The sequence below is a fragment of the Vanellus vanellus genome, assembly GCF_965231255.1.
Source record: "Vanellus vanellus genome assembly, chromosome: 1".
Taxonomy (NCBI): domain Eukaryota; kingdom Metazoa; phylum Chordata; class Aves; order Charadriiformes; family Charadriidae; genus Vanellus; species Vanellus vanellus.
In genome coordinates, this window is record NC_138905.1 from 166,288,959 (window position 1) to 166,316,451 (window position 27,493).

General features: G+C 37.5%; 1 protein-coding gene across 1 annotated transcript in view; it reads right to left on the bottom strand.

Moving 5' to 3' along the window:
* GPC5 (glypican 5) overlaps positions 1-27,493 on the bottom strand; it is a gene marked incomplete at both ends in the record, with an annotated part of 765,009 nt that overhangs the window by 598,696 nt on the left and 138,820 nt on the right. Inside the window, 2 exons of the mRNA XM_082480394.1 lie at positions 13,950-14,075; positions 18,220-18,353. Coding sequence (XP_082336520.1) covers positions 13,950-14,075; positions 18,220-18,353 — 260 coding nt within the window. The remainder of the gene's footprint in view (positions 1-13,949; positions 14,076-18,219; positions 18,354-27,493) is intronic.

The following is a 27,493-nucleotide window of genomic DNA, read 5'->3' on the forward strand; positions in this document are numbered from 1 at the left end:
CCGTTTCTGGCAATTCATAGAATGCAGAATCATATCATAACTTTATCAAGAGTGCTTGATGAATTATTCCATGAATTTGTCTAGCCATTCTTTGAACACAGATACACTTTTGACTTCCACAACATCCTGGGACAGAGATTCTGTGATTTGATTATACACTATGTGACTAAGTACCTTCCTTTTTTAGCTGGCTGGCCAGACATCACTTATTGTTGGTAACTGTGAAGGACTACTGCCTATTCACTTTTTTAAGTTTATGTGCTGGAAATCTGTTTTGGAGTTAGATCTCCAGATGTTCCAGGTAAGTAGTCTCATTTACACAGCAAACCACAGCCACAGGAGGACACAGGGGACGTATTATTGTCACTATTACCCTGGTGTCCCTTTTTTTCTTTTTTTCTGGTGAAAAACATGCCCCAGGGTTGCCGCTTTTAACATGCTATAACATAACACTTTTTAATGTGGATTCACCATGCGTTATTTTAATTTTTATTACAATAGTGCTGACTTGTTTATTTGTTTGTAAACAAAATTTTGCAGCAGAAAGTTTAACTATTTCCCAAATTTTCTAACATTATCAAGGTATTATAATTAGTTTGAACGCATGACAAATATGAAGGTAAAAGCAAAAATGTTTTTTAATTTTACTAAATGCAAATTTGTTATAGAACAGCAATGCTATTTTGAGACAGATGTGGGTAATAAAAATATCATTTTATCATGCCTTACTGGAAATCTGGCTTGCTTTCCAGGTGTTCTCTTCAACTACCAGCTGACCTCAAGACTTTTAATAGAATTTCCCATAGCTGGGATCTCTTCATTTGACAATGTCTGTCCTCACACTTAGCTTCCTCAAATGGAAGCTAACTTGAAATCTCCACTTTTGTCCTATAATCTCAGCAGATTTCAGCTGATGGATTTCATTTATCCTCAGCTTTATCTTCCCTGAATTAATACAGTTAGGGAATTCATCTGCCTTCACGTCTCCCAAAAAGCTCCTCCCAATGGAGTGAATTTAGTTGTGTTCAACACCTAACTGACAGGAAAAAAAAAAACCTGACTACACGATGTATATGTACCTCTTCATTGCAGGCAGACAGGTGAAGGTGAAGTAGCATTACTCCCAGATGCACACAAGTTTAAATGCGTAAGGTCAGAATTATTTTATACACACATACAAATGAGAAAAATGAACTTACTACACAGCCTATTTATCAGAAGATGAGACTTCCTATGACATGAGTTGTTCTGTCCCTAGAGAAGTAATTTTTTCTCTTCCTACAAAATTATAATCTTATGTATTCGAGGCCTATTTCATGTTTATGGAAAAGGAAAAAAATAACCAAGGCAATGCAAATCCCAAATAGCTTAAATGCTTTCTGAAGGTGATGGAAGTATTAAAGAAAACTGCTCATCTGAACAACAACTGTAGGATCTTTTTACATATGGCTTCTCTTCATGTATTCCACTACAATTTATGTACACAGCTGAGACAGGAGTTGTTCTTGTCATGAGCATCTGCTTGACTCATCGTATGTGCTGTATCTATCATTGTGTACTGTTCCAATGGCAGTGTTGAAGCATCTGCCATGTAGGCTCTCTCTACAGACGAGTTCAAAGACTAGAAGAATCTGAAAGAAGAAATTAACTAAAAGCAATTCAATGAGCTTTGGCTGACGTTCAGCAAGTTTGTTTTTCTTTTACCTGCAGTGGTTGTCTTCTGGTGGCTTTTAGCTAAGGATGGTGCACAGCGCTGCACCAGTAACTACCTCTCCCTGAGGCACAGGGTAGAAATGATCCATTTGTGCCCTTTCTGATAGTCATGAAATATGCTTTGGATTGTCTCTATTTGTTCTCCTAGGCTGCCAACCTTTTTCCATCAGACTTGCATGTCCTCGAGGGCATGATTCAGATCATCTAAGCTACACAGCTCCTCTGTGCTGCTCACTCCAAGTGATTACAGAAACAGCCAGTCCACTCGCACTAAGTAGGACGTGTCTCTCTCCATTGACTATACAGACTCAAGAAGTCCAGATTAGATGCCTAAATTTTTCATAGCTAAAGATGTCAGTTGAATCTTACCCCTCAAGTCTTCCTTGTATACTCAAATATGGTATTATAAACATATGAATCCAAAAGAATCAACTGTATTGACTGAAACATGAGGTACCTTATTTTTCATTTTAAATCTTTCACAGGTGTCTAAGCAAATAAACAACTTCTGATTGTTTGACCCAACCTTTTTTTTTTTTTTTTTCCCTGCAAATATATTCCTTTACTACGTAAGTAAAAGTATGGAAGAGGTGGCAGAGTCTATCTATCAGCTCTTGAACTGGCTGGTAAAAAATTCTCCTTTGAAAAACTGATTCTCTAGATACAAAAATATGGATTTGAAATTAAATGATTACTGCCAAGATCTCTGTGAATACAGTCTGTGCTGTCAAAAGGCTGAAGGGCAGTACTCCAGAATGAGCTTTCATTGATTTGGATCATAGTCAAATCTTTCCTGTGCTAGAAATATATGCAGTCAAGAACCAGTTGCCCTTATCTTGGGATTCCCGTTCAAGCAATTGAAGAAAATATTGTGAAAATCTGCAAATAATGTGTAAATACAGGAGGCTTTTGCTCAAAATGTAACTATAACTGTTTATGCAGCCTCTCTCCATTAGCTACTGTACCATTAGAACCCCTGTACCATTCAGTACTGCTCCTCTACTGTTCAGTACTGCAGCGTGTTAACTGGCCATGTTTAATACTTTTCAATGGAAAATGGAACAACTTTATACCAAAAAAATCATTTGTTGGAATTTTTTAATTTGTTTTTTATTTATATTAAACAGCTTCTGTACAAGGCTTTCAGGAAGCACTGACAATATATTTTTCTTCCCTAAGTAGAGCAAAACACGTTGCTTTGATGTTCGAACTGTAGGCAGTAATATTAGCTATCTGCCATGCTATCTTTGTAGATTCCAGAAGTATTTCATTAAACAAAAAAAACCCATGCAGTTTTATTAGACTGTAAGATAGGATAGACTTATTACTTCCTCTATTACTGTTCTACCTATGTGTGATTCAGAGGTTTTAAAGACATCAGGATATGAAAGTGAGACATATTAAAAGAAAGATTAGTAGGAACGTACTTGTGTACAGGAATGTAAGCGTCTCAAATATTGTTGTCATCATATTTGGAAAAAGGACACAAACATACCAATTTTTGTAACACTTTATAAGAACTGGAGACTTAAAACCCGGAGTTCTAGATGCCATAACCTCTCCTACAGTGAAAATATACTTAGGAAACCGAGAGAAAAAGAAAGGGAAATTTCATATTCTTTCCTAAACACCTTAACTCTCTTCAAATCCATTCCTAATTTTATCTAGCTTTTAAAACGAAATGACTTTAAGGAACTATGCAAACCAGAAAGTTTTGTATCTTTTTCAGGAATATGTTCCATCTTTGACCAAAGATAATGAGAAAGAGCTGGAGTGCTGATTGGTCCTGCACAATCCTTTATACTGCTTACCTCAGTTACTTGCATATACCACTTTGACCAGAAGAACAGCACTAGCAAAAATTGATCAACAGTGACATCACTTTCAGTATACGGGTCAACATGTGTACCCAGTTTTCTGCTGAAATACCTCACTTAGGCATAACAGCTCTGGATCAATCTCCCAGGTTTACCACTTAGTTTTTAGGGTATTGGGGGTTTTAATCTCAGCATAGATACTTTGTATTAGTTGTTTAAATACATCTGAGTTTCTAGATATTTTAAACTGAGATTTTCCCAAGTGCCCACATGTGGATGAGTGCTAAAAACCTTTGGCCCTGAGAATGCCGAGTTAGAATAGAAACTGTTAGAACAAAATAGGCACTTTAATGAATATAAGCCAACTTGTGCCTCCCATCATATAATTATAAAGGAATATAAGAAGCTGAGCTGCTAAGGAAGATAAGAAGCCATAACTTTTATTAAAAAGAACAGACAATATGGTATTTTGAAGTAGATGCTCATAGACTCACAGTTGTGAATGGCAGATTAGTTTTACTTCATTAAAGGGGACAAAATGATTTTTTCAACTACAAAAGCAGCAAGATACAATTGGAAAGAATAATTTCTAGAAAAAACAATGAGCAAACTCATTCTTGAACACATTAATAAAATTATATGAATATCAATATTTATCATCTGTACTACATAAATGACATTAACAAAATCAAGCTGTACACATAAAAATCAACAGAATAGGACTATATACAGCAAGTTTTTTCTTATCTAGAGATAAACTTACTGCCAACTTTCACAATTAGACACATAGGAAAAATCAATGGTTTTCACATAAGACTCCCAACCCATTTCCACATCTCTGAGTATAAGTCAGCTGTGAACATGTAAATAACAAAAAAAACAGCATAATCTAAGTTTCAGTACCATATTTTCCCAGTTGGTGCAGGATGCTCAGTGAAAATCTGACCTATAGCTGTCAAGAGAAAAAACTTCAGCAGACGCAGCATAGTAATACGAAGGTTGAAAGGAACACCTGTAAATGCTGCGGTGCAGAAAATCAGTTCTCAGAAGTCTCCTCTCTGGACTGGTGAGCCTGCAGTGTTTATAGAGGACTGCTGTGAACATTACAGTGAAAGAGGACCCCATAGAAAATATTTCACTACCCAAAATATTGTTTAAATAATTCATTGAGAGCTGTTGTATTAAATTGCCATGGCAAAAGGTGATAAATAATTTGTTTTTAGCAATATAAAATGTTTCAGAACGTCACTGTGTGAAAGGGGCCTCACTGTAAAATACCACTAAACTGACTATTTGAAAGGTATCTGGTATATCAAAGCTGAATTCAGTTAGCTAATATTTCTTTTATAAGAAATTCAGTGAGGCACAAATACACAAATCTTCTGTCTAGCATAATCCACTATGATTCATAGTTATTTATTTTATGTTAGGCTTATTTTTGCACTCTGCAGCAAAGCCTCTTGCACAAGTTTTCCATGGTATTAATATGAAACCTTATTATACAAAAAGGAGATTATAGATTTGGGGGTTTTTTTGCCTCTTTTGTTTCATCTTATAAACTATGGTAAAGTAGTCCTCAGTCTCTTAAGATCACTAATACTAAATTCTGGAGTAAGTCTATTTTTGTATGGCTGTGTAAAATGAAAGAACAAAACACTCCAAAATGAAGGTATGATGATGCCATAACTCAGACTCTTGGTCACTGTTCTTTCTCACGCCTATCTTTCAACAGTCTTCTGTGACTTTATAAATGCTCTTATTTATTTAACATGGCTCCAGTCATGTTTTTAACTTTAAAAGTCAATACATTTTTGTAAATTATAACCAGCTTAATAAAAATTAATTCACCCAGTCTAAGAACCCTTCTATTATAACCCCTGCTGTGCATAACAAATGACTGAAATGTTTCTAGGACAAACACTACAGAAAATTATATATTTGCTCAAGCAAACAAAAGGAAACACAGACCCTTTATTTTGAGGTAATCAAACGAATACATATTTTGCTGCTTTTACGTAATTAAACAAATTCCATCCTGAACTTCCATGAGATTTATCTATGCCTATATTGAGAACTGATATTACCATTATTAAAGCAGGAATGATTTTATTCTTATATCTCATGACAAAATATTGAACAAACCCCAAAATTAATATGAACAAAGGGATCACATGCCATTTCATTTTTTTCCCCGAATGTTAGATTCGGTTCTCCTAAACCCAACTGACACAGGGATCTGAATTTTAGCTTTTATATAAACTACCTAGATTTTATATAATCTATCATCAAGCCAGAATCCTTCTTTCTTCTATTTTTTGTCTTTCTCTGGAATAAATAGTTCAGATTATATTCTCCACTATTCCCAAATTCACTAAGATAACCTAAAAATAATGCTTAAGGTTTCTCAAAAGAAACGACAACAAAAAGTTACCTTCAGAAAACCAGCAACTGGAATAATATAATTATTTTTTATTATTCAATTACATGTTGATGCCAGAAGTAGAAATGCCTTTTATTTTCTACGTTGATATAAAAAAAGTTATCATAAACCCCACTCATTCTTGTGACAAGCGAAGTAGGATCAATAAGAAATTATTTGTAATTGGGTGGAGGGGCAGTAGTAAAACCAATGGTGTTGCTGATTGGTCATCAAATATATCCTGATGTCAGCAGTTTTTGAAATGAAAATGTATAAATTTTAATGAAAAAATCCTCCTGAATTCATGGAGGACTTTTGGAACCCCAAGTCCTTATAGGCCAGATGACCTGATTTTTCATTACAGCCCAGGTGTTGTGTGCTGGTGACTCCACTTCCAAACAGCCCAAAAGGGGCAGCAGCAATTCAAAACAAAAATACTTCAGATTTCAGGCATTTTGATTCAATAATTTATTTAATTTTAATTTTCTTTACAAAATATTCAGCCTAAAAACATCTTTATCTACCATTTACCTCTTAAGTTTATGCGGTGTTCTGGTATCTGAAAACTTCTGATTAGCTTGCTGTGGAATGCTATCGGTGCTAAGATTTTATGAGTTCATGGGAAGACTGAACTTTCATAATTGTGGGTCAGCCATTTCCAGATTTGCAGATTGTGGCAAAGCACATATTTACAATTGTTTTACTCTATGGGTCTGTGACTGGTCCTTGTTGGCAATAGTATATTAGGCAAAGTAGTAAGAGCCGTAATGGGCTGTTCCCATATACCAAGCTGCTCAGGAAAATCTTTTGCATAGGTGGCAAGTGGTGCCTTTGATGGCAGTTTCTGCCATTATGAAGTGATTCTTCTGCCCCATTATGAAGTGATGATTAGCTCAAATAGAAGAAAACTATGAGGAATTCATTAGATCTCCTTATCATAGACTCATAGAATGGTTCAGGTTGGAAAGACCTTGAAGATCATCAAGTTCCAACCCCCCTGCCATAGGCAGGGACAACTCCCACTAGACCACGTTGCCCAAGGCCACATCCAGCCTAGCCTTGAACACCTCCAGGCATGGGGCCTCAACAACCTCTCTGGGCAACCTGTTCCAGTGCCTTACCACCCTCAAAGCGAAAAACTTCTTCCTAATGTTCAATCTGAACCTGCCCTCTTCCAGTTTAAAGCCATTCCCCCTCATCCTATCGCTACATGCCCTTGTAAAAAGTCCTTCCCCAGCTTTCCTGTAGGCCCCCTTTAGGTACTGGAAGGCCGCAATAAGATCTCCCCGGAGCCTTCTCTTCTCCAGGCTGAACAGCCCCAACTCTTTCAGCCTCTCCTCATAGGAGAGGTCCTCTAGCCCATTTATCTTCTTTTTTTGTCTAAGAACGGATTCAGGATTGTACTCTTGTTTCAGAATATTTAAGAATCAAAAGAGAAAATTCCTTTCCCCAGTCAGTTTAGCTGTGCTAAAGCTAAGCATGTATTAGATTAGATGCTTATTATAATCACTTTCTAACAACTTGTTCAGCAATTAAAATCAATCATGCTGTTTAATTCCTCTTAATTTGGATACTTTAGATATGTGTTACATATGAAACTCTTCCTTCCAAACTTGATTAGCTGTTTTTAATAATCTTCATTAGTCTTGAATCCTTCAACACACATAATTTTACTATTTTCTTCTCTCACATCTATTTTTATTTCAGTGGAATCACTGGTCTCAAGATGTACAGTACATATTCCTCTCTCCTTTGTGGATTTTTAATCCACCTCTGTTCACATTCTAGCCAGGCACTCTGGACTACCAAAAATGTATAAATGTCAGTTAAACCACTTTACGTTCATGAATGAGAACAATCTCAGTCTATTTGCAGAATTCCCATTATTTTAGCTTTAATCCTAAGATGCCACTGAAATTCTGAATGTTTGCGTGCAATTATTCTTTTATGCTTTGGTAGTTGTCCTTATTAACTTACCAATTGCAATTCCTCATTTTCCATTGAACCTAATGAATCCTATAGCACTAAATTCGAAGCACTTCCTTGTGGCACTCAGTTATGCCTTTAAAATTGAAGTTTGAATTTCATGCCCGGCCACTGTAGTCACACAATTGGGTAAAATAGCTGAAGGGCTGAAGACTCGTCTGAGACATCCTCATTCTGCAGTGATGCGGACCTTGTGACACTAGTCTTCCTCCTGCAAGCCTTGCCTGCTACCCATCTTCTCTGACATGAATAGAGGAATTTGGGGATTCAGTTTTTATATAAAATTATGAGACTACGCCATGCTACAGGCTAGATTCAGAATAGTTTCTAGTTTCAAAATCAAGGGCCATATTGCCATGACACGATGATTTAAAAAAAAAATAAAAAAAAATAAAAAAAAAAAATGCTTAAGCCAAAAAGGGAACAGCTGAAGCATATGAAATGTAAACTGCTAAGTAAGCTTTCATTTCAATAATACCCTTTTTTTTCTTTTTCTGACCTTTTCCTATCCAGGCTTGATAATCTCTTAGATGTTACTAGAGATGGCAAAGGCTGTAAGATTTATCTGAGAGATGATATTACAGCTGTTAAAATCTTGAACTACTTCCTTTAGAAAAATGCACAGAAAAGGAGAAAGAAGAACTGCAAAGATTTTTTTTTTTTAAACATATCTATCTTCTATCTCCAGGGCTTATTGCTACTTGCAGCTTGAAACACAGATACAGCAGCCTCAGCAATCTCTTCAGTCCTGATACACTCACACTAGCATTATGCAGCTTATGATATTGCTTTCCCATGTTGGGCCCAAAATTGCAGTCATCACCAGCTATGGCACATGAGTGTTAAACAGAAGGCAAAACCAGACAGAAATGATGAAGAATCTCAAAACAAATAAAATCTATTTAAGTAATTTGAACAATACCAACTTCTCCCCACCCTGCGCCAGGAACACTGCACAGATGGATACACCAATATTTTTATTTATTACTATGTGGGGAGTGGGGGTGGGAGAGAAAAAAAGAGAGTGAGTGTTCAGGTTCAGGTGTTCAGTATTTACAGAGATAAGCGATGATGCCTGCTCAGGTCATTACTACTTTTAAAATGTGACAGTATCCCGGGATCATAGCAACAGAAGTTGAGCAACACAGGATTTAGATAATCCTAGATTCAGAATCAGAGGGCTAGAGGAGATTTTAAGAGGTTATCCAATTTATCTCCATATCTCTAAGGAAAAATTGGCTTTTGCTGCATCACTTCTCAGTGCCTTGCCTTGCCTGTTCTTAGACATCCTCCTTCAGACAGATGCTGGACCCTAAAACTACCTATTTTTGACCCTTATTGTCCTTGCCACTAGAAAACTCTCCATAATATTTAATCAGAATATATTTTAAATGTTTGCTATGTGTCCTAGCCATTATGGAAGCAGATAACAGATAGTTTTCTTCCCCCTAGCACCAGTCTGTTTGCACTTTGTATTTTCTCCTAACAGGTTTTATTTTCCAGGTTAAACAAATCTAATTCTTTGATTCTTTTTTTTGCAAGCTGAGTTTCCTAGATTCTCGATTGATCTCAAAATGCTTCTGCAAGCACTCTTCAAGTACACCACAGTTTTCCTGAAAATGCTAAAACTGGGCTCAGGCTGAGTTTCATCAAGATAATTTTGAATGGCATACCCTGGTTTTGGCATGTTATTAGTGCCTTCTAATCTGGTTTGCCTGTGCAGTGGTTAGGCTTACTGCTTCCAGTCCACATTCCCAAAGCCTGACATCTTCATTTCCCTTCACAATATCCCCAAACACAATCTCTTCCAATGCTGCTCATCGCCCATTAGATCTCTTCGTTAGTCGACTGATTCATTGATCCAATTCAAACGTCATTTCCAGGCACAATCTGTGGGGCAGATCAGGAGCCTTTCTTGCTCAAACACAACCTCCTTGTTTCTGAATTTCAAGAATTTGTTTGTTTGAGTGTGTTTCTGAGGCTGAGTTTGACTTTCCATAACCAACAGAAATCTCCAGGCACCACCCGCCAAATGTGTGTGCTCCCCTCCCTCATGCTTGTGTCACACGTGCCTTACTTTCATAGCAGGCACACAGACATGCCTCAGCACAAAAAGAAAAGAGTGCCCATTTTTCCCTAGATTAACAGTTCTGTAGTAATAATAATAGCAAAAAAACCCAACCCTGATCTCAGTCAAAGCGCAAGAAAGATCTTTTTTGCACTTCAGTTACAAAAGAACAAATATAAACAAATAAAATCGAACAGAGGACATTTTGACTGAGTATCAAGACAAAATGAAGGGGAGGAAGAGGGCAGATGCGAGTACCTTCTGAAGTAGGAGAATATGTACCACAATATATTTAGTGTACTAGTAGAGGTATTGAGATGTAGGAACTTATCTGCAGATCCCAGCTCCGGTTGATAACCTAGAGCGACTCAGAGTATCCTAATTCTGATTTTAAGCAGCAATCTACATGTCAGCTCTTTCAGGAAGTTAGAATTACAACTTACAGACCAAAAATATAAATATATATATCTAAATCTACATATGAAAACAAAATATTTAGTAAAGAATATATAAGTTAAACTAATATTGTAGTGGTCTTACTTTTAAGATACTTCAGTGTAATGAGAAAAAAGGACAGCAGAGGTGCTACCCTGGACTTCAGGAGAGCAACCTTTAAGCTATTCAGGGATCTATTTAGCAGAGTACCCTGGGAATCTGCTTATGAAGACTTAGGAGCTCCCAAGTGCTGGTCGTTCTTTAAGAATCACCTTTTAGAAGCACAGGAGCAGGCAATTCCACTGTGTCGCAAGTCAGACAAGCGGGACAGAAGACCAGCTTGGCTGAACAGGGAACTCCTCACGGAGCTCAAGAGGAAAAATAAACTGTATGATCTCTGGAAGGGAGGTCAGCTTTCACAGGAAGATTACAGAGCTGTGGTTCATATGTGCAGGGAGAAGACGTGAAAGACCAAAACTCAATTAGAGTTGATGCTGGCCAGTGTTGTTTCAGATAACAAGGGATTTTTTAAGTATGTCAATAGCAAGAGGAGGTCTAAAGAAAACATTAGATCGATACTTGTTGAAGATGTCCATCTGACTAGTAGGGATGAAGAAAAAGCAGAGGCATTCAATGCATTTTTTGCCTCAGTCTTTAATAATACTGATAGATCTTGGACTGCCTGGTCCCCTGAGGACCACAAGTGAGGGAACAATGACTTTCCTTTTGTGGAAGATCATCTACCAAAGGTCTTCGCAGTCTGGGGAGGTCCCTGCTGACTGGGAGCCTGCCAACGTTATTCCAGTCTACAAAAAGGGCATGAGGGAAGCCCCAGGGAACTGCAGACCTGTTAGTCTAACCTCAGTTCCTGGAAAAATTCTGGAGAAGATTATATTGAGTACTGCTGAAAGGCATTTAAAGAATAATTCAATCATCAGGCACAGCCTACGTGGGTTCACAAAGGGAAAGTCCCATTTAACTGATTTGATATCTTTCTATGATAAGGTCACCCGTCGAGTGGATGAAGGGAAGGCGGTGGATGTAGTTTTTCTGGATTTTAGTAAGGCTTTTGATACTGTCCCTCACCACACCCTTCCGGAAAAGTTGTCCAACTGTGGGATGGGTGGGTTCACGGTGCATCAGGTGAAGAACTGGCTGAAGGGCAGGGCTCACAAGGTTGTAGTGTATGGGGCTACATCTGGCCGTCGACCAGTCACCTGCAGTGTTCCTCAGGGTTCAGTTCTAGGGACAGTTCTGTTTGATACGTTTATCAACAATCCGGATGCAGGACTCAAATGCATCATTAGCAAGTTTGCTGATATGAAACTGGGAGGAGCTGTTGACTCTCTTGAGAGACAAGAGAGTCCTTGCAGAAGAATCTAGATAGATTGGAGCACTGGACAATCATCAATGGCACAAAATTTAGCAAGTCTAAATGCCATATGCTGCACCTAGGACAGAGTAACACCAGGCAAAAGTATATGTGCCCTGCAATTTAAGGACATGAAGGTACTTGAATGCATTCAGAGGAGGGTAACAAAGCTGGTGAAAGGGCTGGAAGGAATGTCCTCTGAGGAGAGGCTAAGGACTTTGGGCTTGTCTAGTTTGGAGAAAAGGAGGATGAGGGGTGACCTCATTGCTCTCTACAGCTTCCTGAGGAGGGGAAGTGTAGAGGGAGGTGCTGAGCTCTTCTCACTGGGGTGCAGTGCCAGGATGTCTGGGAACAGTTCACAGCTGTGCCAGCGAGAGGTTTAGACCGGGCATTAGGAAGCATTTCTTTACTGAGAGGGTGGTCAAACACTGGAACAGGCTTCCCAGAGAATGCCCCAAGCCTGTCAGTGTTTAAGTGGCATTTGGATAATGCCCTTAACAACATGCTTTAAATTGGTCATCCCTGAATTGGTCAGGCAGTTGGACTAGGTGATTGTTGTAGGTCCCTTCCAACTGAAATAGTTCTGTTCTGTTCTGTTCTGTTCTGTTCTGTTCTATTCTATTCTATTCTATTCTATTCTATTCTATTCTATTCTATCTTATTCTTATCCTTATTCTTATCTTGTCCTGTCCTAGTATTATAGTAAAACATAAAAACATAATTATAGTATAATAATATATGATAATAACTAAAATATAATAGTGCCACATAATATAATAATATAGGTTTGAAAAAATATATTAATAGTAAGACTATAAGCAGACAAAAGCAGTGATATAAGAACATTGTTCTTAGAAAATCTGTACAAGATTTTAACTTCAAATTGTTACTGAAACATTTGGTAGGAGTAGTATAAATTATTTCGGGAAGGGCAGCAAAACAAAAGTCAGGAGGTAAAGTTGAGATTAAATTTCAAAGAAAGGACATGCCATCTTGAGAAGATCATTGAAACCTTAGGACAAAGATTCCCAATGAGGCTATCAAGGGAGTCAACCACTCTTTAGGGCCTGCTGCTGCCAAAGCAGCTACCCAAGAAGATAAAGAAAGGTAGGCCTGTAGCTGTTTGTTGAAAGGTTATCCATTAATTTTCCTTAAGTATCATTAATCAATAAATTACAGCTCCTACCTAACCTTTTTAGAGATACCTGAAGATGCAGGCTGTCACTGCTCCTTCTATTTGGTAGCAGCTGTCTCCCACTTTACCAACTCACCTCACAGCCTTTTGTCACCTTCCTTGATATGACCTTTGATACTAACTGCTAATACATGTTGTATTAACAGCATGATCTTTATAAAAAAATAATTGCAATGAACCTTTTAATAATTTGGTCTCTGCCATCCCAAGGACTTTCTGCTCAGTGAAATACTTGTTTTGGTGATGACAGCAATAAAGCAAAATCAGAGATCAGCTCTCTGAAAATCCTTCTGACATCCACAAATGCTAGTGTTTTGTAAGCTGTGAAATATATTGATTCCAGAGATACACATCCAGGAGCACAGCAGTTTATTATTATCTCTTCTTTGCCATTGCTGCTGAATGATGTCTCCCAAGCCGCTGCATACATAAAACTATACATGTGTTTCACCCTTAAAATGTTTTATCTTTGTGTCTTAACTTTTAGTTCTCTCCTGAGAAACCATATATATTAGGAGCTTACTTCATCTTCAGAGCCAGAGAAGTTTTAAACAACTAGCTTGACTCTGTTATCGCACACACTGTATTAAAAGGAGCATTTTATAAAGATAAAGCTTAAACAAAAATCCATATTCTTCTTCCCCAACTGTCTTTTGTAAATGCCAGTCTAGCTTCTTTTCCAGTATACATATAGGTAAATTTGAAGGAGAAATGTCTGGAGAACAGCAGAATTCTCTTTTTCCTCAAAAGAGAGATGCAGGGAGATTTTTATTTTTTTTTACTGTTTACAGGTGAAGTCTGAGAGAAGGAAACCCATGCTTTTTTTTTTTTTTTAACTAACCTTGACACATACGTAGGGAAACAACGTACTTGACTCGAGCTGGAAGCTACGTTAGAGAAACACAAAATACAAAAGAAATGACAAAAGTGAGTGAGAAAGGTACCTTCTTACAACATCTTCTCCATTCCAACATGGGAGTCCATCGGCAGCTGCCAACTCATTACCGCACAGCCGATCAGCCAGGCCGCCGTAAAACGCTCTGTAGAGCCGGAGGTGGCTGATAAATTCTCTGCGCAGGGGAACACGGGAAATAATTGACAGTGTCAATCAATAACATTAAGCAGTACTGCTGTTGTGCGCTTCAACAAGAAGATAAAGAATGTACTTATTCTATTACTCTCCATAGGTTCCAATGATTTTTTAAATCAACTTGTCAATTTCCTGGTAGATAAGTGTGATTCTCTCAGATACGCTTCAGTAGCTTAGAAAGCTAATACTCTCATTGGTCAAAATGAAAAAAAAAAAAAAAAAGCTTTACTCATGCTCTGGAACAGAGAATATTTTCCTCCAACCTGTAATTTCCTTGCATAGTTGTGATGCAGTTTGCAATGTTACACTTGTACAAATATACCAAAAATGTTTAATAAAAAAGCGTAGCAAATAAAAAAAATAGGTGTGTCACCTGTTTTTCAAAAGCGCTATCAACTGGTCCCCTACACAGTGTTTCAAATACAAAGAGTATTTGTTAGAGTTATGGAGCAACTCAAGATTTAGTTAAGGTGGGTTTAAGATGTAGGTGTTAAATATTTAGTGGTTATTTAAATTCCTGTCTGAAAAATGACATCAGTTTTATCATGCGCTGTACTGGTAGGTTATAAATTATGTACTGCTATTTCAAATAATTGTCAAGATGCCCAGAGCTAATGATAAGGTTTTGTATTTAAATCAAAACAAATAATGGCTTTTTAGTTAGTATGTTTTAAACTGGATTGTGATATTTATGTTTATAAATTGTTTGCTTATGTATTGAAAATCTCTTCCTGGGAGACCCATTCCTGCTGTGAAAAATTAAAATATTTATTCATTCTGGTTTATAACATAACACTACACTGAGTTATCTATGACCCGCAGGCACAAAGAAAGGCACCAGTAAATGCTGTAGTCATTGCTCTGAAGCCAGCAAGCTTCACTTCATGTTAACTTCTTGTATGGTGTCTGGAGTTGTCAAAAAATGCCAGAAATATTCTACACATTTCCCTATATTTAATCAACATAGACCTAAAAAGGCATAAGGAATTAAATTGTTAAGTATTGTTTACTCCAAATTAAAACAGATAAAACATGAGTGATTATATATAGTCTGTACTTTAAAAAGCCACGTGTTCTTTCCTGTAATTGTAGGGCAAATATTTTACACAAACCACAGTGATTTATATTTACTATGCCTATTAAATGTGGTCTGAGTGCCCTATTAAGTCTAAAACTGCAGTTCTGAAAATCTCGGGTAGGGTCAGTTTTAACTACACATCATATAATTGTCTACGCACAATATATTTTAAATATGTAAATATGACTCATCCACGCTCTCCCAACCATGAATAGTCATATCTTGTATTTCTCCACCCCCAAAATTGCATCCAGTGTGCGCAGTATGTTTGCAATTTTCCTTCATTTCCCATTGAGTGGCATTGATTTTGATTTTGTCTATGCTTTGGGTTTACGTTCTGGATGAAAACTAGTGTTTAGAGAACCCTCTCATAGTAAATAGTTGCAATTTCTTCTGCACAATCAATCCATGTATAATACATAAATTGAAATAAATGCAGCTTCCATGATATCTTGTGACAAACTGCATTCTAACAGAAAGGTCACTTATTCAGTTTATTAGTAAATACACCCTGAGGCAAAGCTAAAGTTAATACAGAAGTCATAACTGATTTCAGCCCCTGTTGACGTCTGACCAAAGTAGTTAGAAAGGCAGATGGTATGAATGTCAATTTTCACATCATCATCTTCTAGACCAGATAGCATGTAATTATAGGCAGCCGAGCACAAATGTGCAATTAGAGTCAGTTGAAGCTGCAGATACTTCTTATCGTTTATTTGGAAATGTTCATATTTTTTTACAATTTTCTTCTTTTGGCTAAAAGCTGTCTATAGTGTTAAGTTCTGGAGGAAAATATATGTTCAAGTTTGTCTATTACTACGGAAGGTTCTGCTGAGAAATTTTAAAATTCGTCTGACAATTTTTGGTGTCAATAGCACATAGAAACTTCCTTTTCTTCTATACAAGAAGATATAGTACTATACATAGTACTAGAAAATAGCAGCTTAGGTCTGATGGTAAAAATAATTTAGGAAAAGTTCAGGCAGAGGCTGTCCAACACGCGCTTTGAAATGTCAACTTTCATCTGGACATGCATTTGAAAAATATTAGGAAATTAGGGAAGTCTTCGGAGCCACACATTTAATGGAGTCTTTTTGTTCATTTGCTTTCCCTAAGATAACTGTCATTGACCAAGTCTATGCCGTTTGGGAGAAGCCTGTTCTTTTCTGCTAAAGCCTGTGAAAGATGCTGAGAGCAACCAGCTGCCAGGAGCACACGGGAGGCAAATAAAGTGGAGTTAGATTCGGAGAACAGCACTTCCTCAAAGGCAGGCTGCAAGCATATCGCTGAAGTCGCTCTCCCATGTGAGGAATTGTTGCAGTTGCCATGGGAATATAAAGTGAAACATAAAGCGATTGTGACTCATAAGGAAGGAAGCGATCCAGGAGGCAGCAAATGAAGATGATATCATCTATGAAGTTGTGAAACAGGAATCTATGTCAGTGGATCTCAAATTTCCTCCTGCACCGCCTTTTGGTGTAGCGCCTGTCGCGTGCCATAAAATGTTTCCGGCACCTCAGGCAGGGGGAAGTCATGGGGAAACAGCAGCGCTTTGTGCTGCCCACTGCCTCTGATGCCCCTTAAGGTCTCCTTCTGGGCAACCTCCTTGAGGTCAATGCAGACACCACTTATTTTGAAACATGGAACAGTCCTGGATTAAGTGAGATTTTAGAATACAGTTTCATGTTTGCAGAGGGCTTGCGTTCGGCAAACAGCAAGACCTTACTTAGCTGCACTAAACAGAGAAAGTGTGCCCGTATAACAGGTATTGCCTGATGAACTTCTATGCTGGCTAAAGCAAACTTCTCTTTTGCACCTCTTTCCTTTCCACAATGTTCTCCAAATCCTGTGTTTGGTGTTGTTTTTTTCTCCACTACTTGGAACACGAAGGACCTTGCACTAACTGGAATGGTTTGCCTTTGAAGCTCAGAGGCACTTGTTCTTCTCCAGACATCAGGAGTGAGCAATTATTCCCTGCAATTCTCTCATTTTGTTTTCCTTCTGTACTGCAAATTGAAATAAAAGGAAAAAGAGGACAAAGAAAACCTCTCTGTATTTTAGCAAACACTGTGATAGAAAAGAAATTTCTGATTTTAACTTCTTACTTTATTTGGATAATAGGGCCTTTAGTCTCAAATGTAATACTATCCTTACTTCTTACAGTGCAATTACTCCTTACAGTAAGACTTGATTCATTTGTCCTAAGATAGATTGGCCTTTGAGATGTCCTCAGCTGTCCAAGATATCTGCAGAAGGCTGGAATACGTGATACAATTTACAGGACACCTGCACCCTTCTTGGCAGCAGCAGATCAGTTTGGATACCCTAGGGCATCCTCAAGTGGCACTGGGCGCTTGTAGTTGTGTGGGCAGCTGAACTGAGTCCTCTTCTCCATAGAGTATAATAGCAGCTTAAACTTATGCAGTTAGGCAAATTTTACCCTGTAATGCTCAGCCAGGTATAAATCAAATCTCTAAACCTTTGCAGTCACCTGAATTCACTATATACTAGAAAAAGAGCCAGAGGGGAAAAAAAAAAAAAAAATCAGCTGAATTTGTTTGAACAAGGATTTCAAGATTTAGCCTTAAATGCTTAATTGTCTCATTTTTCACAGTAGAACTATGTAAGGACAGTCATTCATTTGTTTCTGTCTGATCAATTTGCACAAATAGTCTTCTCATAAAAGTCACATCCACTTCTTCACAGATGTGGTAAAGCTTGCTGATGTGCAAGTTAAATATCATTCGAAAATTGACACATAGAGTTAACATTCATATTTTACCAATGTTATCCACTCTTTTACATACTTTAAAGCACACCAAATTACTCTGGTCATATGTCAATTGCTTCAGAAAACAAAATCTAGTAATGAAATTACTCTTTCCAAAACGTAACAGAGCAGATTGTGTTGCTGAAATGCTTCATCCTTTGCAGTCTTTATTTATTCTCTAGTAATGCATGCCATTGCATTGAACATAATCTATTCTGTTGTAAAATTAATGGCTTACTTTATTCTTTCTTTCTGGCTGTAAAACTAATGTCTTACTTTCTTCTGTTGGCGAGGGTTTCTTCACTGTCTCTTGAGAACACTTTCAATCCTTGACTATCTTTGTTCTGATCAAAGGAGCAACCTGGAGACTGTGTAGGCTTCCTTGCAGGAGGACCACATACCTTGTTCACCTAAAAGGGAAAAAAGCCACAAGAAAAAGGAAAGAACACACTTAAACAAAAATGATTACGTATCTCTCAATACAGTTTAAGTCCATTTTAATAGGAATGTTCCATGGACATTAAGCTAAGAAAAGTACCATTAATTATCATATTTCTCAACACTATATCCATAATGAATGCAGTAAACACATAACTAGTCATCTTACAGGAGAAAAAATCCAAACAAAATCATTCATTTTGAAGGAATACCAGGTGTATATTCAAGTCACCACACGGATTTTATCGGTTGTGGCTCTTTTTCTTCCTGTAAGGCAAGTGTATTGCTATGCAGACAGTAACAGTAACCTCAGAGAACATGATGTGTTGTGAACAGTGGCAGATTTCCATTTTTTCTCTATTACACCTCAATCACATTTTTAATATGCATTGAACTTTTTGATTTCTTTCAGGGTTGATGAATTATTATGGCACGTTCAGCACAGTTACCCAGAGCATATAGCGAACAGTTAGCATGGTGGAAACTTGCATTACAACTTTGCAAGATGTAAATTTAACGATCCAAGATGTAAGTTTAATGATTCGGACCATAGATGTTGAAAATATCAAGGGATTTTATATCTCTCGCTTTCTGATCTAGATGCCAATAGATACAAATTCACGTGAACTCCCATTTTCCTCTTTGTAAAATGTGATACTGAGCGTTTTGTACAATAGAGGTTATCAATTCATGTTCATAGTTCATTATTCTTCCTAGTCAGTGAATAAAAATAATTAGGGCCATACATATTTATTAAATAAGAGATACTTAATGCTGGGGATTACATCAGACACAATATTAAGCAGGCTGAACAGCACATATCTTGTGTAAGCTAGCACACATGTGCTACTGAAAAACTAATACCGTATGTGATTTATGAAAACTTGTTTTCAATAGGTAGTCAACTTTTTTAAAAGAAAAAGGGAGAGAGGAGATCGCTGTTGGCTCTAAGACAGGGATCCAATTTTTGAAGCAGAAACATATTCAAAATGCTACCATGAGAAAGAGGAAAGGGTGCATATATTATATACAGCATGGATTATTTTTTCCTGCTGTATTTTATATCCCCAAATGTAAGAATAGGGAAAGCAAATAAATCTCATGTTTCAAGTTACCATCACAGACATTAAAGACAAAAGTGAAAGTCCTAGGGACCGCCTTTCCAACTAAGAACTGCTGTGCTCTTAGTTAAGAAATACATATGAAATTTAAAATAAAATGAACGTATCTGATTTTGATGAGTTTGTTGTTATGCATGGTGTAAGTGGTCATAATGAAAGACTCATTGAATGTACTTGCTTAGACCAGTCAAAAGAAGAATCAGCATTATTACTACATATGAATAAGTGTTCACCTTATGAGCTGAAAGTGGGGGTAAAGTTGAAAGCGAATAATCCTTTCTGGGTGCAATTCTCATGTCTTAATTTAGGCATCCAAGTTATAGTTTGAATCCCTTTCAAATGCTGTGCACAAATTTACCTGCAAGATGTCCCCGGACATACGGTCAATGTCCTTTAAGGGACTTAACGGGATACACTTTAAACATCACTTGAAGTATTCACCTCATCATTTCTTATTAGAGGCAGTGTTTCCTTGGAGAGCATCTTACCACATTTGTTCTTGTCCTCAAATTCACTTTAAAACCTCCCTCACACTTTTCCCACTATTTCCCCTATAAGCTCTTCTTCAGAGCATATTATCCCATGTCCTTCACCAGATTAATTGGACTCTCATTTCCCCCATAAGTCTCTATACTCTTTCTAGGGTTCACCCATCCTTGTGCCAGTCTGCCCCTTCAGTGCTGCATTTCTCCAGCCTCTCCAGCAGCCTATCCCACCAGCCACTCGATACCAATACAATGTAGATCTACCAGAGACAAAAAATGCTTTTATCCTTTTACTTATCTCCCTTTGTTCATATTCTCTTACGCTCACTGATGTGACATGGGGAGCGTTATGCTTATGATCGGCTTTTAGGACAAAACAACTGATGGTTTGGGTCACCTCAGTTCCAGCTCGCCATACACTCTTCAACAGCTCTTTGTCTTATTAAGAATAAAAATAAGGGTTTAACAGAGAGCAAAGTCAGATGCAGTTGTCTGGGAAGGAGGCTCTGTCTCATGACAGGCATGGGTTACACTTGCAGGTTGTCGTAGGTCTTAGGTGCCTTGCGCATCTGAAAGAGGCACCTCAGCTGTCCAGGCACTCTCAGAGACTGACTGCAGGTAGGAGCCTGTGAGGGGAGGAGAAACGTGGTGGAGATGAGTCATTGGCTAATACAGACCCTGAGCAGCAGTCCTTTGGGTCAGGGAAAAAAAAGAAAGAAAGAAAAAGAAATGGCTCCAGCTATAGTAAACTGAAAAAAACATATGCATTCAGCTTCACTAGGAAGGCAGGAGAATCCACACTATTGATATTTCTTGAATTTACAATAAAATCTCATTACATTTTACTCCTACTAAAATGAACAAGTAAAGAAAATCAGTAATTTTTAAAGTCATAATGGCTTGGAATATGGATGATATTTGTTATATTTGTATTCAAAGTTGCTTCAAAATACTTTTTGATGACCTTTCCCTCTGTTTATTCTCTTTGATTGAATGTCTCAAGAAATGCATTGTGCAATACCAGGAAACCTGCATTCACTGATGCATGTAAAAAGAAACCTTAGTTTTAAATATAAAATCTTTCTTAAAAAATTAATCTTGGGTATACTTTATATATATAAATACCATAAAAATCCAGTCATTATCTGAAATGTCTTTTGAGGAGCGGAGGTTTTTTTTTTTTCAAAACCCATTTTTGGAAAAATCTGAAAACAGCATTAGCTAAATGATAAAAAGTGTTTGTACAGCACCACACACACCTCTGCCATTCCCAGAAAGAAGAGCATGACAGTAATCATATTGCTGACAACTCAGTTCCGTTAATGACAGCAACAGCTCTCACAGCTGAAGGTTAGCTCACCAGTCTTTAGCAAAGTCACTTACTTCTTCAGACATAGTTTCTGCAGGATGAGCTACTTCAGCATGTACAATGATATTGTCATTATCTCTGTTACCTTTTTCATAGCTCCAATATTTAAGACCTCGGGGCCACTGGCCTTATGTGGCGTCGGTTCTTCTTTTTGTGTTTGGTACATCGCACTTGTATCGCCCACCCAGCTGATCCCAATCTGTCTTTTTTTTAACTGTTCACCAGTGGCTGTCACTTTTAACGTCATGTTTAAACCATTAACTGCATATGCATGCCAAAGGTACATTTGCCTCCCTCACTGACCCAGTCTTCATTGTCACCTGATTTCTTCAGTAAACTTGTGCAAATGAAAATATACTCTTATCTTGCCTTAAGATGCCTGTTCTGTCTGTGAGCCAAATAATTTAGAACCAAAATGTCAGTACCTCATTTCCCAATACAGGTCTAAAAAAATAGATAAATACACTTTCCATAATAATGTCTGCTTTTTTTTTTTTTTTTTTTGACACATTCTTTAGATCTCCAGGAATGAGCACACGGTATCAGTGTAATGCCACTTAGTTGTACAACTATTTCCCCTGTTTTCTGAAGGACAGCTATGTCCATTAGCCACATTGTTTCTTAATTATTAGTCTTTGGGCTGCAAAATTAACCTTCCAAGTAAAAATTCATTCAGTGCTATTACCATCAGTCTTGAAAGACACAGACTGGAATCATAATTTTCAGAGAAGGGGATCTAACAAATGAGCGTTTTGCAGCAGTATCTGATCAGAATGTATTCTTATGATCTTCCAGTTTCACTGAAAGGGTATTCCCACTGAATATTTTCACAAACTGAGCATTTTTCTTGGCTTCAAACACAAAGTCCTAAAAAAAGAGTATAAAATGATTCTCAGAGGGAACTGAAAATACCCTGAGAAAAGTGAGACTGAAAAATCACCAAAAATATTATTCAGCAGAGAATTACACATCTCACTGAATTTCAGGAAGAATTAAAGACTGCTATAAAATTTCAAAACACATAAGCCTCAGCAACTTACTAGGGTTTTTTTTTTGTTTGTTGTTTTTTCTTTTGGTCACATGTTCTTAAATACCGCATAATATTTAAGAGCATAAAAAGAAACCTCAGAAAATTATAAAACTCCTGATTTTCACAGTTCAGACAAAAGTATTGTCATTATACTCAGCATGCTGTTATTATGCACAATTTGTATGCCACAGTATGATGACTGGGTTAATTAAAAGCTCTTGTAATAACCATGCAGTTAAATTGCAATTAGTGCCACACATGAACTTTATGGCAGTTTGATTTTGCTTGGTTCAATTCCGTAGAATGTCTACTTATGGTTACTTACAGTGTGGAAAACCTGAGCATCATAAACCTTTACATTTACACAGGACTGAACAATGATGTGAGCATCATATCAATAATGGTGGGATACTGTCATGCCCAATAGGAGAAATCAGTCACTTCCTTTGGGTTTCTTTTCCCCACTATAGACATGGTTCTTTCTGACCTCAGCATTTCTACCGAAATGATTTTACATCAAATGACTGAAGCAAACTGGATGCACAGTCCTGTGGTGCACTTTCGAACTAGATATGACAAGTCTTGGTGATTAACTATGCCATAATCTTTAAACGCTGCCACTCTGCCAGGAATCCTGAGACTCTCTGCTACACTTTGGTTCACGGGCTGTTGTGAAACACACTGAAAGGATGAGCATCTTCTAGTCTCGCAGAGTGTCTGTAGTCTGTATTCACAAGTTCTTACTGCTGTGCATAGAGTAACAGGGAAGAAAACACTTCTCTAGATACAAAACCTCTTGTGGTTAGACACAGCTCTAGCCGAGAACCAGAATCAAGAGTCTGAAAATTGCTCTTTCTTTTATGTTTAACTGGTTCATGCTTCGTTTTGGTAAGTTTAGCAAGCACTGTAAGTTTTTGATACATATATATCCAGGATTACCTGTAAATGGGGTGTGTGCCAAATACTCAGTAGATTACGACACAGTCTCTCAGACCTATAAACCATCAGTGTAGCTGTAGTCCATATAGGCATTTAAAACTGCTTTTATTTAATGCATGCTTTAGTTAGTGATTCGTCTGGTGGCTTCTGTTTCTAGCTATCAGATCACAGACTTGTCACCATCTCTCACAGTTAAATCCTCTCAAACACTTATGAGCAAATGGACAGCTGAAGTTTTATAACTCTAAAACAAAGCTAGAATGAGATGGGATGAAGGGACTGATTGAAAATATATTTGTTACCAAAGGAAAAAAAAAAAAAAAAAAGTGGTTAAGTGAATTTTCTTTTATTTTCTAGGAATACACAAGTGAATACTTTCTTCAAGAAACACACCCTTGATGAGTCACAAGCATTTCCAGCAACAGATTACTAATCAAACTGCCCAAAATATTCATCCAGAAAAACAATGCCTTAAACTATTATGAAGTTTCCTTGATTCACATTTAATCCTTGCAAGTGGATACGTAATACTTTCAGGTAGGTGCCTGCGTGTCAGACAGAGGAGAAGACGAAGACCAACACAGCATACTCTTTTTTTTTTACACCTCATTCTGCCAGCCAGCCTCTGCGAGCGGCACAGGGGATGGCTTCTCTGTCACCGGGCAACACAGGGGTTTGGCACTTTCTGATCATCTAAGCAGGTGAAAAATGAAGATTTCTCAAAGTAAGATTCGCTTCTCCTTTTAACTTTGTAATAATCTCCAGCTGAGCTCCTGCTGCAGGAGCCAATATATCCACACACATAGCGCCGGTTTCACTGACGTGTCTTCTTCTAATTAAACCACAAGAGGGAGCACCAGCATTTCAGTATTTCCAAGCACTTCAGAAGGGTTTTATCGTTTGCTGCTTATAACAGCTTATATGGTTTGTTGCTTATTGTTTGTTGCTTATTTAATATCAAACTTCTGTTGCAAAGAAAAATGTATTTTGATATGTGAGAGCGTGCACATGTGCATGGAAGATTAAAGTATTCCCAACTGAGTCAAAATTCAAGTGCCGAAAACGAGAGCAAGCATTTGGTACAACAGGACGTTTTTCCATCAGAAAAGGAAAAAGACATTAATGAGATTGTCTTAGGAACGAGCAGTGGAGTACCACCAGGGTTTACAACACAGGAAAATCATGCAGAAATTGTGTATTATTTCCTTTGTTCTCTTTCTAAATTTTGTGTTCTTTATCTGTGACTAGTTCTCTCCAGCCTCAGGACTTGGCAATACCTCTTAGGCATCCAGAACCCTAAGCAAGCTCTAAAGTTACAGCAGCAACTTATAATTTTATAATTTTCATACATAAGTTTAATCATTTTACAGAACTTGCAAGAGAAGTCCAGGACAACATTGTGAACAACAGCCTAGAGAGTAAGGCTGATACTCAGAACAGTGCTTACATAAATTATTAAAAAGCTTAATTTATAACCACTTACAGGACAAATCTTAAATGGACTTGCCAAATAATGATATTTTCAAAGCAATTTTATTCAAAATTGTAATTAAAAGTTCAGGTGATACATGAAAAAGTGTATTTATAATTTTTCAAGTGAGGGAGAGTTGGAAGTGGTTTCAAGCTCAAGAAATAACCAACCCAATTTAAAGCAACCTTGTTAAATGTAATAGTTTGTTGCACACCCAACCAGATGGTATTGAGCAAAGGTAAATGCAAATTACAGACATACAAAATGCAGACCCATCAGAAAGGCAGTAGCAGCCTCATCAAAAAAAACCCAGAGGACTATATGTTGCAAAAAAAAAGGAAAATCCTTTTCTGTGATATATATATATAATAAAAGTACATAATAAATAATAAAAGTATATAATAAATAAAAGTACAACTTCGAGATACTGAACTAATTATTCCACTCTGGTTGGCACTAGCGCAGCACCAGTGCCATTGCTGTACACCTTTCTGGGGAAATCTACAGTCAAGACGGAAGACCAAGGATGAGACAAAAATGATAAGAGTTTGTAATCCTTTTTTAATCGGGGATTTTTTGATATGATTTTGCAAGAGGCTGCTGTCAAAGCTGTTGGATTCTGGGAGGCACAGTCCACACCTTTCATGTGACTGAGACTCATATGCTCCTCCTATCACTCCATCTACCAAAATCAGTGCTCCAGCACAAGTTCTCGACACTGTTCTCATATCTTGCATTTTTTAACTATCTGATTTCCTTCATAATTTTGCACGTTCTGATTGTAAAATAAAGTTTAATAGCACATTAAATATGAGTTACTTAATATATTTTTAATTTGTGTCTCCTGCTCTTTAATTACGAAAACCTTAAATGGTTTTAATTCTGCTGCTCCTTTCATGAGGGACTAACACTTAGCAAGTCTGGCAGTAAAAATAGTTTCTCCTTCTGAATGGGGGTGGGAGGGAAGGAAATGATTTTGTTTTTTAATGGCTTAATGTCAGGGGAAATCCTAACGTTCTCAGCCAAGTCACCCTGCAGCCAGAATACAGCACTGCCAGTTCAAACTCTTCAAAGGCAGTTCAACAAAACTGCTTCTTGTGAGAGGCTGCCAGCTCTCCCGATCCAAGTCTGCCTCAGTGGATGCCAAGGTGTTTCATTTATGTTCGGTGAAAAGAGTCTGTGGTTCTCCTCTGAAAAGCAATTCTATAAAACCGGCAGTAGCCCTTCCCAAAGATCAGCTGCCTGTGTGTAGCTAGACTGATTTATTTATGCTCTCTAGTGGTTAAAATATACTTTATTGCTCCTTACTTCTGTGTGCCCTGCAAGTACAGCTCTGACGTAGAGGGCTAACATTATGCCTTCTTGTCTGATACAGGGAGAATTGTTCATTACATCTAAGCCTAAGTCTATCCACGGTCACCTGTGTAAACCAAAAGAAATTCATCAGGAAAGTGACGGTCAATGGAAGCAGAAATGGGGCTCTATAAATTTTATCAGGCATGCTACTCACTTAAAACAAAAAAAAATATATTACAACTTACAATACATAAAAAAATTGTGGAAGCAAAACAAGTTGGCTGTGCTAGCATAGCTGCACGATGTGTTTACACTTTGTGGCAGGCTGCAATTTGTGTTCCAGAATTGTGAAGAGTAGAGCAGTTTTGTAAGTAAGATCTCCAACAAAAGGACATAAGTCAAAAAAATCACGCACGCTTACAGTAAGAGTCATAATGCATTATTTCGTTTAGCATAAGACACTGTCAACAACTATTCAGATACTTGGAGGGTTACTTTTTCATGATAATAAAGAATATAAAACCATCTTAAAAAAAAAATATGAGGGGAAGAAACACTATCTAGTTACTCAACATTTCAAAGAACCTAGGTGTTTCTCCCTCATTCCAAACTACATCTTATAAGATTAGTGGGTTTGCTTCCTGTATATGTGTATTAAACTGGTTCAGTGTCTCCTCACCCTCTTATTTGAACCTGGACAAACCAGTTTTCTTCAATCTTTTGTGATCTACAAGACAGTCACTTATTCATACAGATTAATATCATTTCAGGGACCAAAATAGTCTGAAAAACTCATTTGCTTCAAAATCTCTGGATTTGCCCTCACAAAGTTTCTCTCTTCCAGGAAAAAGTGTTGGTAGTGATTTAAGGGCCAACTGAGACACCAGAAGTCTGCTCAGCTCAGTAGCTCTCTTTGTGAACAATTATTCTGTTTCACAATGAAAAAGGAAGAGCAGAGAAAAAGATAAAACACATACAGAGCCTACAGAAAGGATTCTCAGTTGACTTCTTCCTTTACACTTGTTCGTGCCTCTTACTTGGCTTTGGGGAAGGAGTGAAATGCCTTCTTCTGCAAATACGAAGAACCAGACTGCAGCATTTTCAGCCTCTTGGAGCATCCACCTTCAGTTCAGCTCCCCAATGGACACATTCAGACAAGCCTGCTCATGGTGCCAAAGCAAAGTCAGACATCTAGCATGTCCCCTAAAACCAGAATATGATGGCAGCCCAGACTGCTTACTCCACAGTCTTCAGACCTCTGAGTCCCTATGCAGTCAATGGAAAGAGGAAGGCTGTTTTCTATTTGTGCATTTTGCCCAAATTTTGCCTAACCTTCTGTTAAAAAAGAAATGAAGAAGGGTATATTAAAGATCCTATGCTGTCCTGACAAATCAGATCTCA